We start from the raw sequence: 14,058 nt of genomic DNA on the forward strand, positions 1-14,058 counted from the left end.
TATCCCCTGGCAGTATCTTTTGGTATACACTAGAGAGCCCAATAACATGCATGCACAAAGCTCAATAAGCAGCCAACATCCAACACCTGCCCTGATGCAGCGCTACCAGCAGCATAAGCAGGAACAAGCAACAGGGAGCTTGAGCAGGTCCTGATGAAAACCACAGAATTACAATGGGAAAGTGTTATGGGGAACACTTGCTGCGTGGGAAAGGACACCCAGAGGAAGATGCTCATCTGGGAGACCCCACCACTTCCCTTCCAAGCTGGCCACTGGGAAAACTTTCCCCTTTCTCTTTTTTTCCTCTCACTTGTCCGCTTTCCTTTATTCCATGAAAGTAACTTTCACCTTCAGTATCAATTTACGCCATCAGCTACAGACCTTGCAAATGGATCTTTGCATCTTGCATGTAAACATGTTTCAACATCCTCTGTGCAACAGACTGCCCATATAAATATGCTCTACTGCATGTGAGAGTGTAGTTCTTCACATGCTTAAATCAACCTGAGCTGCCCTTAACTTCCAAACACACGTTCCTGCCCCCTCTCTGGTGAGGACACAAGCTCCTGTGTGACTAGGTGAGGAGGTGTTTAAGGACAGTTGTAAGACTGTCCTTAAGGAGTAACTTCTCCCTTCCTCTCCCCCCTCAAATTGATTCACTTCCGAGCAGCTCAACTCCCAGTGCTGGAGCCAGGAAACTCGCAGGGACACAAAGTCTGAGGACAAAGGAAGGAGGAGGAATCACTGCCACCTCAACATAAATCATCTTAGCCTGACATGGAAGCTAGCCCTCAACTTTGCATATGAATAGCAGCTCTTAGACCACATTTCCATGAGTTACTGAAAAGGATCTTTTGTGCCACTTGAAACACTAGACTTAACTGGTCTAAAGATATGCCCTGGGATGAACTTAATACTTCTTCAATTTTTTTTTCCAAGTCACTCATCTTGCCAGAATTGACGTTCCCTAACACAATCTCCTAATCTTAATCTGTATCGTAACCTATTTGAAAAGCACATTTTTTTAAACAGAGACCAGTAAAGGGAATTTAGTCACAGTATAAAAGACAAAAACCACTTCCAACTTACTTATCATATTTTGTGTCTGTTTTAATAACAGATAATCATCTACAGTCAAAAACTAATGAAAATGAAAAATACTGATTACAGCATATTATCTACATTATTTTTCAAATCTTATTTTTAAACGGTTTATATGGTCTGCCTTTACTTGGGAATGCCTTTACTTGGGAATTCCAATAACACGTCTATTCTGCTACCCAACTGCCAGTATCACCAAATGAATGCTAAATACAGCATGGCAGTAGAAGATAATAAATGTAACACATCATACCACGGGAACCTAATACAGTACTACAGCACGTGCTTCATATTTGAGACTTCACTTGCTATTATAACAGATCCAGAATCTGTCTCCAGACTCCCCTCGGTGAGGGTGGGTAGGAGGCATGCAGCAATCCTGACGGGCAGAGCGCAGCACATGGAGGAGCCAGCGACCCATGCTGCAGCCAGCCCGAGCCGGTGCGGGCTGGGTCGTGCTGCAGGGCCACTGCCCAGCGTGGCTCGCAGGACGGGGCTGTGCTGCACAAATGTCTCAGCTGTAGGACAGACCCACTGCAAGAGAGGGGCCCACGGGCAGCTCCCCCTTGGTACCACCTGTGTGGCCTTGCCTTTATCTAACAGCGTAGCAAGAAGTTCTCATGTGAACATCGTTTCTGTTTTGACTATAGCAATAACAGAGTTGTTTCCTTGTAAGAAAAACCTGTCAGAGTGTGAACAACCAAGAAAGGGAGGATCTCTGCTGCGGCTGAGGTCTACATGGCATGCTGAGCATGGGTCACAGTCCTGTTCGATGCTACGCCGCTTGGGGCTCCCAGCATCTACAGGTGTGGAAGATTATCTGCGCTGTTCTCTTCTTATACCACCAGCTCTAATAAATAGCATATTAAATGGCACCTTACAGAGTCTAAGTGCCTTTCTTACTGGGATCGTAATGGATGATGCAAAACAAGGCAATAAACAATTATTTCCAACACAGCAGTAGACCCAAAACAGTACTATATGGCATAATTCTTCTGTTTCCTCTTTACTCTGGTATTCGTATGTGAGCTGGCATATGCACAAGGGGTGTGTGTTTATGCAGATAGACAGGCAGATCTATTTATTTACTACTTAGTTTCAGTTATTTATCAATTTACTAGCCACGGTATTATTAGACACCCTGCATGGCCACCTGCACTCAAATAAGCGCAGTGAAGCAGGCAAGCAGAGATTCTGGCCTTCTGTCCCACCCTGCCTATTTGTGCTGTGATCAGAAAAATCAAATGCCCTTAGCTACCTAATACGCCCAGAGAAATAAAGCTCATGTACCATTTTACCCTACCCAAAGAAGCAAACTTAAAGATTGCACTAGACATACTAATCATTTTCTATGAAAAGAAATAAAATCTTTGAAGTTAGCAACTGGTAAGTGTTTCGGGGTTCTGCTTCCACAAATATGTTTCAGTAACTAAGTTCAGATTCCAGAATTCCCCATTTTATGTTTTTTACTAGCTTGCGTTTTCCCAACCTAGCCTTTTTATCTGTTAGTCAAACTAATCTCATTATAAAAGCAATTCAAATAAACGTAGGATTTCTAAATATTAACAAAACTCATTTCAGGCACCATAGTTAGCTTTTTAAACCATGACACATGTAAGCAGAGACTCAGGTCGGTAATGACTAGAAATACAACACAAGTAATACAATAATCAGGCACTGTTCTGTAGAGTAATGAAAGAGTTTTCTTCCAGGTTATTTTTGTTTGCTTGTCTTTTACAGTTTTAGGTATTGTTGCTATTAAAAAAAAAAAAATCAGAATCAAATGTTAAAACCCTAAAGTTACCATGATTTAAAAATCTGGGGAAAAGTAAAATAAGATTAAGTCAACTGAAATATTTTCCCTAGACAATTCTGAAATGCTGCATTTTCATTTCAAACTCCTTAATCTTTAAACATTGCTGTAAATTCGATTTCTAATAAAAGAGTAATTTTGAACTAAAACACTTCTTCAGAGTTCATAACCTCATTCTTTTTTATAATTATGAGATGCATAAAAATTAATAGGAAATCCATTAAGAAAACCTTTATAAGAAAGGCAATATTTTTCACTGGTAAAACATTCTATTAGAAATTCCTGACCTGTTTTGTTTTTTTCTTATTTTACAGATTACACTTGGTATCACTTTGGAGCTGCAAAAGACCTGATCTAATAGTTCCTCTGCATAAAAATAAGGAAAAATGGGAAGAAAACTTATCTCAGAGAAAGAAGTTATTGGGATTGCAAATTAATACATATATTACCTTACGTTTCTCTCAGACTGTTGCATTAGATACAAATTACATTTGATTCAGGATGAGCTAGAACAGTTTTTCCTATCTGTACTAAAATTGTACAAATACCAAAGATGAAGATGTTTCAAAAATGTAGAACATATTGAAGATTAAAATATGTGGATGGTCAATTAAGAAAACTGTTCCACCCACTTAAATTTTAAAATTTTTTATTCTTTAAGAATTTGATAGTTTAAAAATAAAATTTTGAATACTGTCTCCTCAATGATTACTCCAACTTACTACAGTAAGGACAGAATTGATGGAAGACTCTGAATGTAGATTTCTAAACTGTGAAATAAAGGATTTTTCCTAACCAAACACTGAGGATTAAGGAACTGCAATAGTTGACCAGGCAGAATGGTTGAAAAAAATGGAAATCTGAGAATGGTTTCAAGCAATTTTCAAAATGCAGCCCTCCTACATTGGTTTTACATCCAATTTCTAAGAAAAGAGTGCTTCATTTTTAATGATACAGATTCTAATCACATGACACAAAATAACAGCAAAGAAAAGCAAAACCTCTCTCTGAAGTTAATTCTCTGCCTTCTCACTGCCATGGCTGTAGACTTTAACTCCAGTATGCACATTAAAAAAACAGAAATAGTTGGTTTACATGTCTGTATTCCTTTTGACATGCTTAGGGCACGTCTCCTTTTAGAAGGAGATTATGCGTGTTTCTAAATAAGGCTGTACAGACTCTCCTTAGTAAAAATCTTAAGTTTTATTTTACTCTGAAATAACCTACGAAGTTAATAAAGATTTAGAACACATTCATAAGCAAAGGATAAAAAACATCAAATAATAGAAAAAGTACAAACCTCTGATTGTACATGCCCCGGAAATTATAATTTGCTCTATAATTGGGAATTGGCTTTGGATCTAATGGCCTGTAGATGGCAGGCTCTCCTCTTTTCATAGCCAGACCATTCAGCTCCACTGTTGGAGTTATACTGCCTGCAAAGAACAAATAATACGTGTAAGGCACTTAAACCACAAATACTGCAAAACACACAAGCAGGACTGAGATGAGCTGCAAAGAGAGATCTGCATGATATTTTTTTGCTCTTAAATTAAAAAAGAAGCAACTACAATGACATTTCAGTTTCTCTGAAAGACAGGAATATAGATGCCAACTTAATCACAAGCAATGAAAAAGAACATTTAAACATTTATCTCAGTGCATTCTCTATGCAGTTTCAGTAGATTAATCTTCACATATGAATGAGAAAGTCAGTGCTATAATCAAGCTGGTTATTCATCTTTCCAAAGTGCTTATAATACATTATGACACTTTCTGAAACTATACAGATAAAAAAATAATGCCTCTACCCGCTGAATACCATTAAATAAAACCACAAATAGAGCAAAGAGGATTGAAACAAGCAAGCAGTAATAGGCATTACTGCAGTCATTTGGTAATCTTACAAGTTAGAAAAAATGTTTTATTTGTAAGACTTGAAAACTTCAGACTATGACTAAAAACTAATGATCTAACAAACTGAAAATACAATTACTGGAAATCAGTGTCACTACAGCCATCTACTGGTCACAGAATACAAAAACAGAGAGCAGCCAGCACTTGCCCACTTGCATGGTCTCCAAAATGCCAAATAAAAAGCTACACTGTGACTTCATGTACTTTTTTTTTTTTTTAATAATATTTTCAGCTACAGTATTCCCCGCTTACGCTGCTTTAAGAAAAACTTCTATCAACACAATTTTCATATTTTCCAGAGCAAGGAATGACTATGAATTCAACTATATAAATGCAAAGTGTCATTTTGATGAGAATATACCTGTGCATATACACTATATCTTTCTTAGGGCAAAATTACAGTGTTAAGTGATAAAATTTTTTAATGAATTCTCTTAAAGCCTATTTCTTTTGTTATCAGTTTTCCCTTTAAGAATATCTCAAAGCCAAAAAAATCTAGAAGCTGAGTGATAATCTGCAATGTTAAGAATTAAAACCAGGATTCCTTTTTATAGAGGTGTGAGCCTCTTGCTTTCTAAACAGCCAAAGTCACAGTGACTGCAAAGGACACAGGGCAAAGCCAGTGTCCTGGGTCTGGAGAAGCAATGTATTGATTTCCAAAGGAGCAAGAGAATACTATTGCATCACTCTCAAACAATCCTTAATGGCTAATGCTCAGGATAATACTCACAAGCTCTAAAGGAAACTTACTCCTGCTTTTTTTCCAACATAGAGAAGATTGACTGCAAAATTACTCCATTTTAAGAAAGCGGCTGAAGAAGACTTTTTTTAAAAGGGTGGGGAGCAGCAGAGGGAAATAAAAAGGGAAGAAGCTAAAAGGGGAAAAAGGGGGGGAAAGGAGTGTAAAAAAAGGAAAAAAAAAAGGAAAAAAAGGAAAAAAAGGAAAAAAGGAAAAAAAGGAAAAAAAGGAAAAAAAGGAAAAAAAGGAAAAAAAGGAAAAAAAGGAAAAAAAGGAAAAAAAGGAAAAAAAGGAAAAAAAGGAAAAAAGGAAAAAAGGAAAAAAGGAAAAAAGGAAAAAAAGGAAAAAAAGGAAAAAAAGGAAAAAAAGGAAAAAAAGGAAAAAAAGGAAAAAAAGGAAAAAAGGAAAAAAAGGAAAAAAAGGAAAAAAAGGAAAAAAAGGAAAAAAAGGAAAAAAAGGAAAAAAAGGAAAAAAAGGAAAAAAAGGAAAAAAAGGAAAAAAAGGAAAAAAAGGAAAAAAAGGAAAAAAAAGGAAAAAAAGGAAAAAAAGGAAAAAAAGGAAAAAAAGGAAAAAAAGGAAAAAAAGGAAAAAAAGGAAAAAAAGGAAAAAAAGGAAAAAAAGGAAAAAAAGGAAAAAAAGGAAAAAAGGAAAAAAGGAAAAAAAGGAAAAAAGGAAAAAAGGAAAAAAAGGAAAAAAAGGAAAAAAGGAAAAAAGGAAAAAAGGAAAAAAGGAAAAAAAGGAAAAAAAGGAAAAAAAGGAAAAAAAGGAAAAAAAGGAAAAAAAGGAAAAAAGGAAAAAAGGAAAAAAAGGAAAAAAAGGAAAAAAAGGAAAAAAGGAAAAAAAGGAAAAAAAGGGAAAGAGGGGAAAATGACATTTTTTCTCACCATTTGCTCTCTTTTATATTAGTGTGAAATAAAGTTAGGAATATTTTTTTAAAATTTATTTTATCGAACAAGACAGAACAGATCACTGAGCACATGGCTGAGATGTGTACCTCAAAAGGTGTTGCATGCATAGAAGGCAACTCACAGGTAACACCTCGAAATGAAGGATGCAAGACACTAATATATATTCTTTCTACTGTTCAAACAACAGTTTCTAAAGCCATTTGAAAGTTTTTTGAAAGCACAGGTTGCTATCAAGGAAAACCTACTATGCAGGGATTATCTGTCAAAGTTCTCGTGCCAAATCCTGACCTTTTATTTACACCACAGATGCAATTTCACAGGATTGGACTGAGTAAAATTTGGCCCTTTTATTGAAAAAATAGCTAAAATAACTCTTCAGAAAACATGTTTTAATATGGTAATAATGGCCATTTCAATCTGGTTTCATCCTGTCTGTCTACTGTTGATCACCTACAACCACTTTGTATACATCTGAGCCTTATCTAAATAATCATATTCACTTACAGTTCAACCATTTTAGGTATGAGCATTAAAAATTCTCCTGTGCAAACTCACCAGAGGTTCTTCATTATACTGTCATACCTATAAGACAGCTATGTTGATTCTCATCGTCCAACTTAACTGATATCTTGGTTAACTTAATTAGTGGTATAATATCCCAACAATGCAACAAGATTTATTTCACAGAGGAAAATTTCATACCTGGATTATTGTTAACATTATTTTTGGGTGGTCTAGGCGTTGGTTTGGGAAGGGTAGTTTCATTCAATGCTTTGCTAGCAGCAGCATGTTGGGCCTTTTTAATACTGCTTCCTTCAGCTTCCCAGGTCTGTTCTCCGAGAGTCAGCTGCACTGTGAACATCTTCAAAGACAAAGAACAGGTAAACACTGGCAAGATTATCACTGTGGATTAGACCAATCTGTATGAAAACTTCCAGGGCTGAAGAGAAACCGTGCTCTCTTTTCATTATATTTAACTCCCAGAAAACGCATCTGATTCTTACAGAGATCAGGGAGTCCTTATTAGTGGGCAACATATGGCCTTTCAGATGACAAAATAGCGTAATGTTAATGTCAACTATCAAAGAAGAGAGTAATATTTAAACCAAGTATATAACAACTGCAAACTGATCCTCTGCTCTTGGAAGACTATATACAGGTCAGTTAAGACCACATTTCTTCACACATTTGAATGGGTTTAGTCACTTTACCTGTAGAAAACAGGTAAAGAATGCTACTAAAAAAAAAAAAAGTAATTTTGTACTAATTCTGAATGGATATAAGTGACTGCACACTCTTCAAGGCAGCAGAGAATTTGGCCCAAATAGTTTTACCCAGTGAAAGAATTTATCACACACCCTGATTTCTGAAAATAATGTGTATTGTTAGGGCAGAGTCACAACTCAAATATGTTCAAAAATATAAAGTAAGAAAGAAAAGAAGTATTATCTTTTTGAATAAAACTGCAGTTCTTTAATGTGGACTTCATAGTGAAGACAGGAACTGTAAAATTTCAGAGTTCAGAAACGGACTACTGATAAAAACCATATATATTTCAGAACCTGCAATAAAGGATTATTTCAAGCAGTATCTATGCTGTGCAAGTCGTGAAGATAAAACTCAACGCATATTTAAGATATTAGATAGCATCTATCTTCTGTATGATACGTACATGTGCTGTTTAAATTTGAGCATGTAAGAATGAGAGGAGAAAGGGTAAGAACTCAGTGTCTTTTCCACACCAACTCCATACATGTAAGGCAGGATTTAATAGTCAGACACACTCAGTAAACAGATATACCTACCTCAGAAAACAGACTAGCTTACTTGAGGCAACATAAAGAAATCTACATATTAGTGTGAGCAGTATATACAGTAAAATTTTAATTTGGTAGTTATTTGATCTATAATTTTTAAAATTATTTAAACTTGCTAGATCCAGGACCAGGTATCTAGAGATGGGCATGATGGACAACCTTTAAATTTGCCTTTACATATATTTTCATTTAGCATGTACTTGCAAACAAGCATTTGACCACAATGTATGTATGTGCCTCCCAACTCAGCCCTATACACATGCACACAGTGCATATGAACTGCATACTGTAATACATACTTTTGTCTTAATTACAGGCTTGAGTTTTGGGCTGCTGTAATTTTCAGAAGCACAGTGCAAGTTCCCGTATCACAGTTCCTATTGCCATGTCATTTTTTCCACAGCATTCATGACGATTTCCTCACAGACAAGGGGGAAGAGAGAAATAGTCTCTTAATTTTGCACTCTGTCAAACCCTATCCCCACCTGAAAGCTAAGCTGGGTATTAGAGCTAAATACCCGTAATTATATAAATTATCTATAAACATACATCCTTATTACTAAAAGAACTGAAATTTAATTTCTGGATCTGAAGTTTATATATTTTATATTTTGCAAGAAAGTATGAGTGTAGTATTTTTATAGGAGGAGAATAATCTTGAATTTCAATAAAAATGTGATGAATAATAGCTACTTATCTACCTATAACGCTCCTCTTAGTGCTTTGAGCAATAAACAGGAATTCAAGATAATAAAGGGCTTGCTCAGTAAATTTCTATAGCCAGAGCTCTAACCTTCCCACTTATCCCACCTGACAAAAAAACTCCTGCAAAAAACGACACACAGTAGTAGGTGGGAATTTAATTGAAGGAATAAAACTGCCTAAAACCAAAATCTGGAGCAGCCAATGAAGTACTCAAGTTCTGCAAGACTGGAGCTGACAGTTCTGCTACAGATTGAGAGGCATTTCTCACCAATTTTCTGAGGAAGTTTGTATTCCTTTCGTCCAGCCTAATTTACCTGATGGCTAGAGAGCGGAAATGCAAAGGCCACTGTGCTTTGTTCTTGTTTTCACGCCACTGTGTTCGTAAGATCAGTCTCCCTTAGCTCTGGCAATTCTTTCCTCCTCACTTTTTCTGCATGTAGAACTTTCTCTTCTCCTTCCCAGCCTTTAGAAGTGCTACATCCCTTACCCCTTTCCCTCTTCTCTGTACCACCATCCACTTTCTTTTGCCGCTGTTTCTTTTAAATTTGTCTCCTGAGATACCACTGATATAGAGAAGCACAGAAGCAATTATCAATCTGACTAACGTATTCAAAAATGTCATTTATGCTAACAAAGACTTTCCGATTTTTCTTATGATGAAGAATCCACCCGGAGGGCAGACTCCTAGAAACCCTAACTGCCAGGAAGTGCCACTGTCAGGAAGCACCACTTCTCTCCCAGCTCCACTGTTTCTAGTTTCCCATTTCACCCCAATTGCCAAAACTTACTTTCCAGAGACAACTAGAGAAAAGGACACAAAAATTTACTAGCATTTGTGGTCACAACACAGACAGCTGTCTTGTAGAGCATGTCTCTGAAAATCGTGAAAACCACTAGTGGACAGGAACAAGGTATGTGTAGGAGGAAAGCAACGTGAGATGCTCCTTAAATGGTAAACAGCAGCAGCATTACATCCTTCAGGTCATGCCTTCTAGGACAAACTCAGCTCTGTTGCACATATTCTGCCAGGTATATCATCATATTACTAGCAAGACATTATACTAAACTGCTAACACAGTCATAATAATTTCTATGTCTCTGCTTTTCGTACGTCAAAAGTAGACAAGTCTGCATAATCTTATTAATAACCACACTTGTTCTTCATCCCCTTCCCTCCTTTCTTTTTCTCATTTGCTGCACAGGTCAAAATCAGACTTAATATTCTTCTGAGCCTACAGAGCACATATCTTTTTTTTTTGACCACTATGAGTGTAATTAAAAATAATAAGAGGTAAACTGAAAAACTGAAAAATTAAGAAATCCATTGAAAATCTGGCTTTCAAAAGTGCAGCTCATGCAGGCTCAAGTCATTTCAATGATAGTAGTTCCTTTAAAAGTAATAACAAATATATGTGAACTATTTCTTGCTAATTTCCTGCTAAAGTTTTAAGTATAGTATGAATGTAATGTAACTCAAATCTCTTTACTACTGTGGAATATGAACAGCCAAAACCACACCTTTTGGTACAACCAAAGCACCTCTTATTTCACAATAATGGAAAAAAGGTAACAAAATAAATATACAACATAACAGTGAAAAGTTAGAGAAAGCGCAACAGATTTAACATTCCTCAACCTAAAACCAACCAACCAGTGTATCCTGTGGTGCTAAACACCCCCAGGAAGGGAAGAGCACTTCAATTTCCATTTGCAATGAGGGATCCTAAATGCTTGCTGATTCTCGGCAGCCCTGCACCTGCTGACATCATTTCCACCAGCGTAAAGGATGCACGAACACCAGCCAAACCAAAAGGTCAGTGATATGCATCAACTCTGTGCTAGCTACAACATAACGTGCAACTGAACTGAGAAACAAGGGGCAGCTGCAGAGAGACAGCAGCCCACGACTAGCTGAAACTGGTACTAATCTGCAGCATGGCCCCACTGTCTTACGCAGTTTTGCCACTCTAGAAATACTGAGTACAAAGCAGCGATTAATTACACCATTGTCTTTCTCAGAGTTTTTCAGCATTTTTTCTCCTCCCCCAGATTGCTCCTAACTAGCGAGGAAATTCAAAATTAATTTCTGAAAATTATTATCATAAGAATATCCCTCTGTGTTCCCCATCATCTGAAAGCATCCTAATTTGTACTTATGAAATGAAGTTGGATATCCAAATTGATATGAGAACTGACCAGAATTAACTGTCAGTTCACTAGAAACTTTAATGCTATAATCATATTAGGAGTCTTACTATCACTGTAAATCTTAAAGTTGCACAGAATTTAAAGGAAAGAACAGTAATAACGTTTGTGCCCTATAATGCAAGATCCAAAGATACAGTATCAATGCAATCAACTTTATGGACACAGAACTGTATCAATACAAACTAGCTTTGTTGGCATCTGCACTACCATGAAACAAATGCAAAAGTAGTTACCAGAGGCATGCCAACTGGGGAGAAGGATTCACGGAGCTTAAACAGCAAACGCTCCTTATCGATTAAGAAAGGGTGGTGATACCCTGGAAAGACCTTCACAAGGTATTTATAGAGACCAACGAATATAAACACAAAGGTGGAAATCAAAGTAAGATACAAAATTATCTACAGGGCTTCAACAGAAATACAGATATACTTTCTGAAAGCATAAAAAAAAAAAAAGATAGCAAAATAAAGAACAGTAAGAAACCCCTTACACTAGAAATGTGGCTGTGCTTGACAAGCGCACTCGTCCAGACCATGACATTATCTGTTCAGCATTTAAGGTATGGCTCACCACCTGGAACTGTGACCTTACCTTGGCATGAGCAGGCCCTCTTTCATTCAGAAGCTTATACTGGGGTTGAATTCTATTGAAACGGGCTAACTCATTTACCAGACACATTGGAGTTTTCTCTTTGGGGTTTGCCATGTTATCTTGGAGAGGAGCTGTAAATAAAGAGTCTGTAAAGTTTTTGTGGAGAAATGTATTCTTCACAACTTCGCAAAGCTTTGCAAAAGCAGCAGCATGCTCAGAAAAGAAAATACTTTGGCTAAAAAATAATTTTTGCACATATGCTAAATGCAATGTTTAAATACCATTTACATATTAATCATATGAGAATACGCATTTTACAATAACTATTTTGATTACATGCAATTTTAAAAAATACAACTATTTCTTTCCAAAATGCCTCTATAAAAGATGACAGTGTAGGAGGACATATACATATGCTACATTTTCTATGTCACCAAAGTTTACTGTCAGGAGTACACAGGTTCCAGGAACTGACTACTCTTTCAGAATGGTTTCTCAACACTTTGAAGCAGAAGTGGACAGCATAAGAGTTGCAAGATAAATATAGAAACCCTGTGGTCCCCACCTGCTTCTCCCTGCTTCTTCCCTGTGTTTTAGACTTTTCTCACAATAATGAAGTCACTCTCAGAGCACTCCCAAAGAACACCTTTCCTCCCCTTTTAAGGATTTTGTTCTGCTTTTCTTAGACTACTTACACTTCATGTATACTGACTTACTATTTCTTAACTTTCTGCTATTTCTTTTTCAACTTATTTGTATTTATCCCTAACACACATGTCATTTCTTGCTTAATTTTTTAGCATAACGTTTCTGTATTTTATAGCCAGTTCAGCATAGGAACACAGCATTTATTAGGCTACAAAGGAAACACCAAATACTGCCAAGAAGTGTGAAGACATTCTGTTCTAGGGAAGAGAAATACACTTGGAGACCTTCCTGCACCACTAAAACTTCTCTATAAAAGATACACTCAGAATCTGACAAAATAGACGTGTTCTTTTCTGAGCTTTTGTATCATTGATCAACATTTCACTGTAAGTCTGAGCTCAGTCAAAAGAAACTTAACTTAGTAAACAGTCTATTTAGCCAAAATGTTTTTCTACAGGATTTTTTTCTTTATTTTAATCCTCTTTAAGACCTTTTTTTTTTTTAATTAACAAGTCATCAGAAAGGTTCAAATGAACAGCAAAGAAAATATACCTGGACCAGCTTACCTGGTGAGTTGCTAGAAGGCGCAGGATCCACAAGGCCGGCAGTAGGACTGCTACAGCTGGCAGCCGATTCCGAAATGGATCCGTTCATTGAGGATGGCAGACCCAGTGTATTTGTAGTTGTAACTGGTAGGGGTAGCACCATAGGGGACATGGTAGGTCCGGACAGGTTTGCTGTAGTCTGCATCTTAACTTGTGCCATTGCCTATCACTGCAATAAACAAATTATTATGAGCAGGGCACTTTGCATTTTGAGTGTCAAACGATGGTAGTGATAATAACAACATTTCTTTTTTGCTCCTGGATCTGGGTCACAAAACTATCCACAAAAGTCATGCCTCTGCACACATTACTTCCAAACTGATGCACAGAGAAACAGAGCTCACAGCCAAAGAAAATCACCAGAGCAGAACCCACACGCCCTGACTCCAGGTTCTGCTGCTCAATTGTGGGGTGACCCTGCCTGAAATACGGCAGGAAGAACTATTATTCCAGAATAAAATTCCATATAATTATTCTGTGGATGAGATTAGCACCTGCCAACTTCTTCAAGAGAGGATGTCTTTGCAACAAACTGCCATAGCAATCTTTTGCCTTAGTTTTTCCAGTAAAGTGCGCACAAAATACCAAATAAGGCCGCAAGAGAAAAATCCCTATTTTTTTCTGCCTGTTACCAAACTAGAAAAGAGAAAAAACAAGAAGAGAAAACAAACAACCAAAAAAACCACCAAAGAACTAAGTTCTGAAAAATCACTGCTTATCCAGTCAATAGATGGAGCACTTCAATCCTTGTATAAATTACTAGCACAGGTACCAGGATTTCCTAAACTAGCCTTTAACCCAGTGCCTAAAGCATTTACCTGGAATACGCCAGGTACTAATTATCTCTCTCCATCTGCCCAAATGAGTTTCTTTATTACCAATACCTGTTCTCTGGCTAAGTCTACACTCGTAAAGAAACCAGGGTCAGGGCACGGCTCCTTCATACTATTCACTGAGAGTATGCTCCTTGGCAAAATTTTGGCTACTGACAAAAAACTCTTGCAAA

General features: G+C 36.9%; 1 protein-coding gene across 5 annotated transcripts in view; it reads right to left on the minus strand.

Annotated features, from left to right (window-relative positions):
* STAU2 (staufen double-stranded RNA binding protein 2) overlaps nt 1-14,058 on the minus strand; it is a 175,402-nt gene that overhangs the window by 142,332 nt on the left and 19,012 nt on the right. For all 5 annotated transcript variants that reach the window (XM_075494819.1, XM_075494820.1, XM_075494815.1 and 2 more), the window contains 4 exons: nt 13,014-13,221; nt 11,800-11,930; nt 7,181-7,340; nt 4,215-4,350 (listed from right to left, as the gene is read on the minus strand). In XM_075494819.1, the coding sequence (XP_075350934.1) occupies nt 4,215-4,350; nt 7,181-7,340; nt 11,800-11,930; nt 13,014-13,212 (626 nt within the window). In that variant the 5' untranslated portion in view covers nt 13,213-13,221. The remainder of the gene's footprint in view (nt 1-4,214; nt 4,351-7,180; nt 7,341-11,799; nt 11,931-13,013; nt 13,222-14,058) is intronic.

This window comes from Mycteria americana, chromosome 2 (assembly GCF_035582795.1).
Source record: "Mycteria americana isolate JAX WOST 10 ecotype Jacksonville Zoo and Gardens chromosome 2, USCA_MyAme_1.0, whole genome shotgun sequence".
In the NCBI taxonomy this organism is placed as follows: Eukaryota; Metazoa; Chordata; class Aves; order Ciconiiformes; family Ciconiidae; genus Mycteria; species Mycteria americana.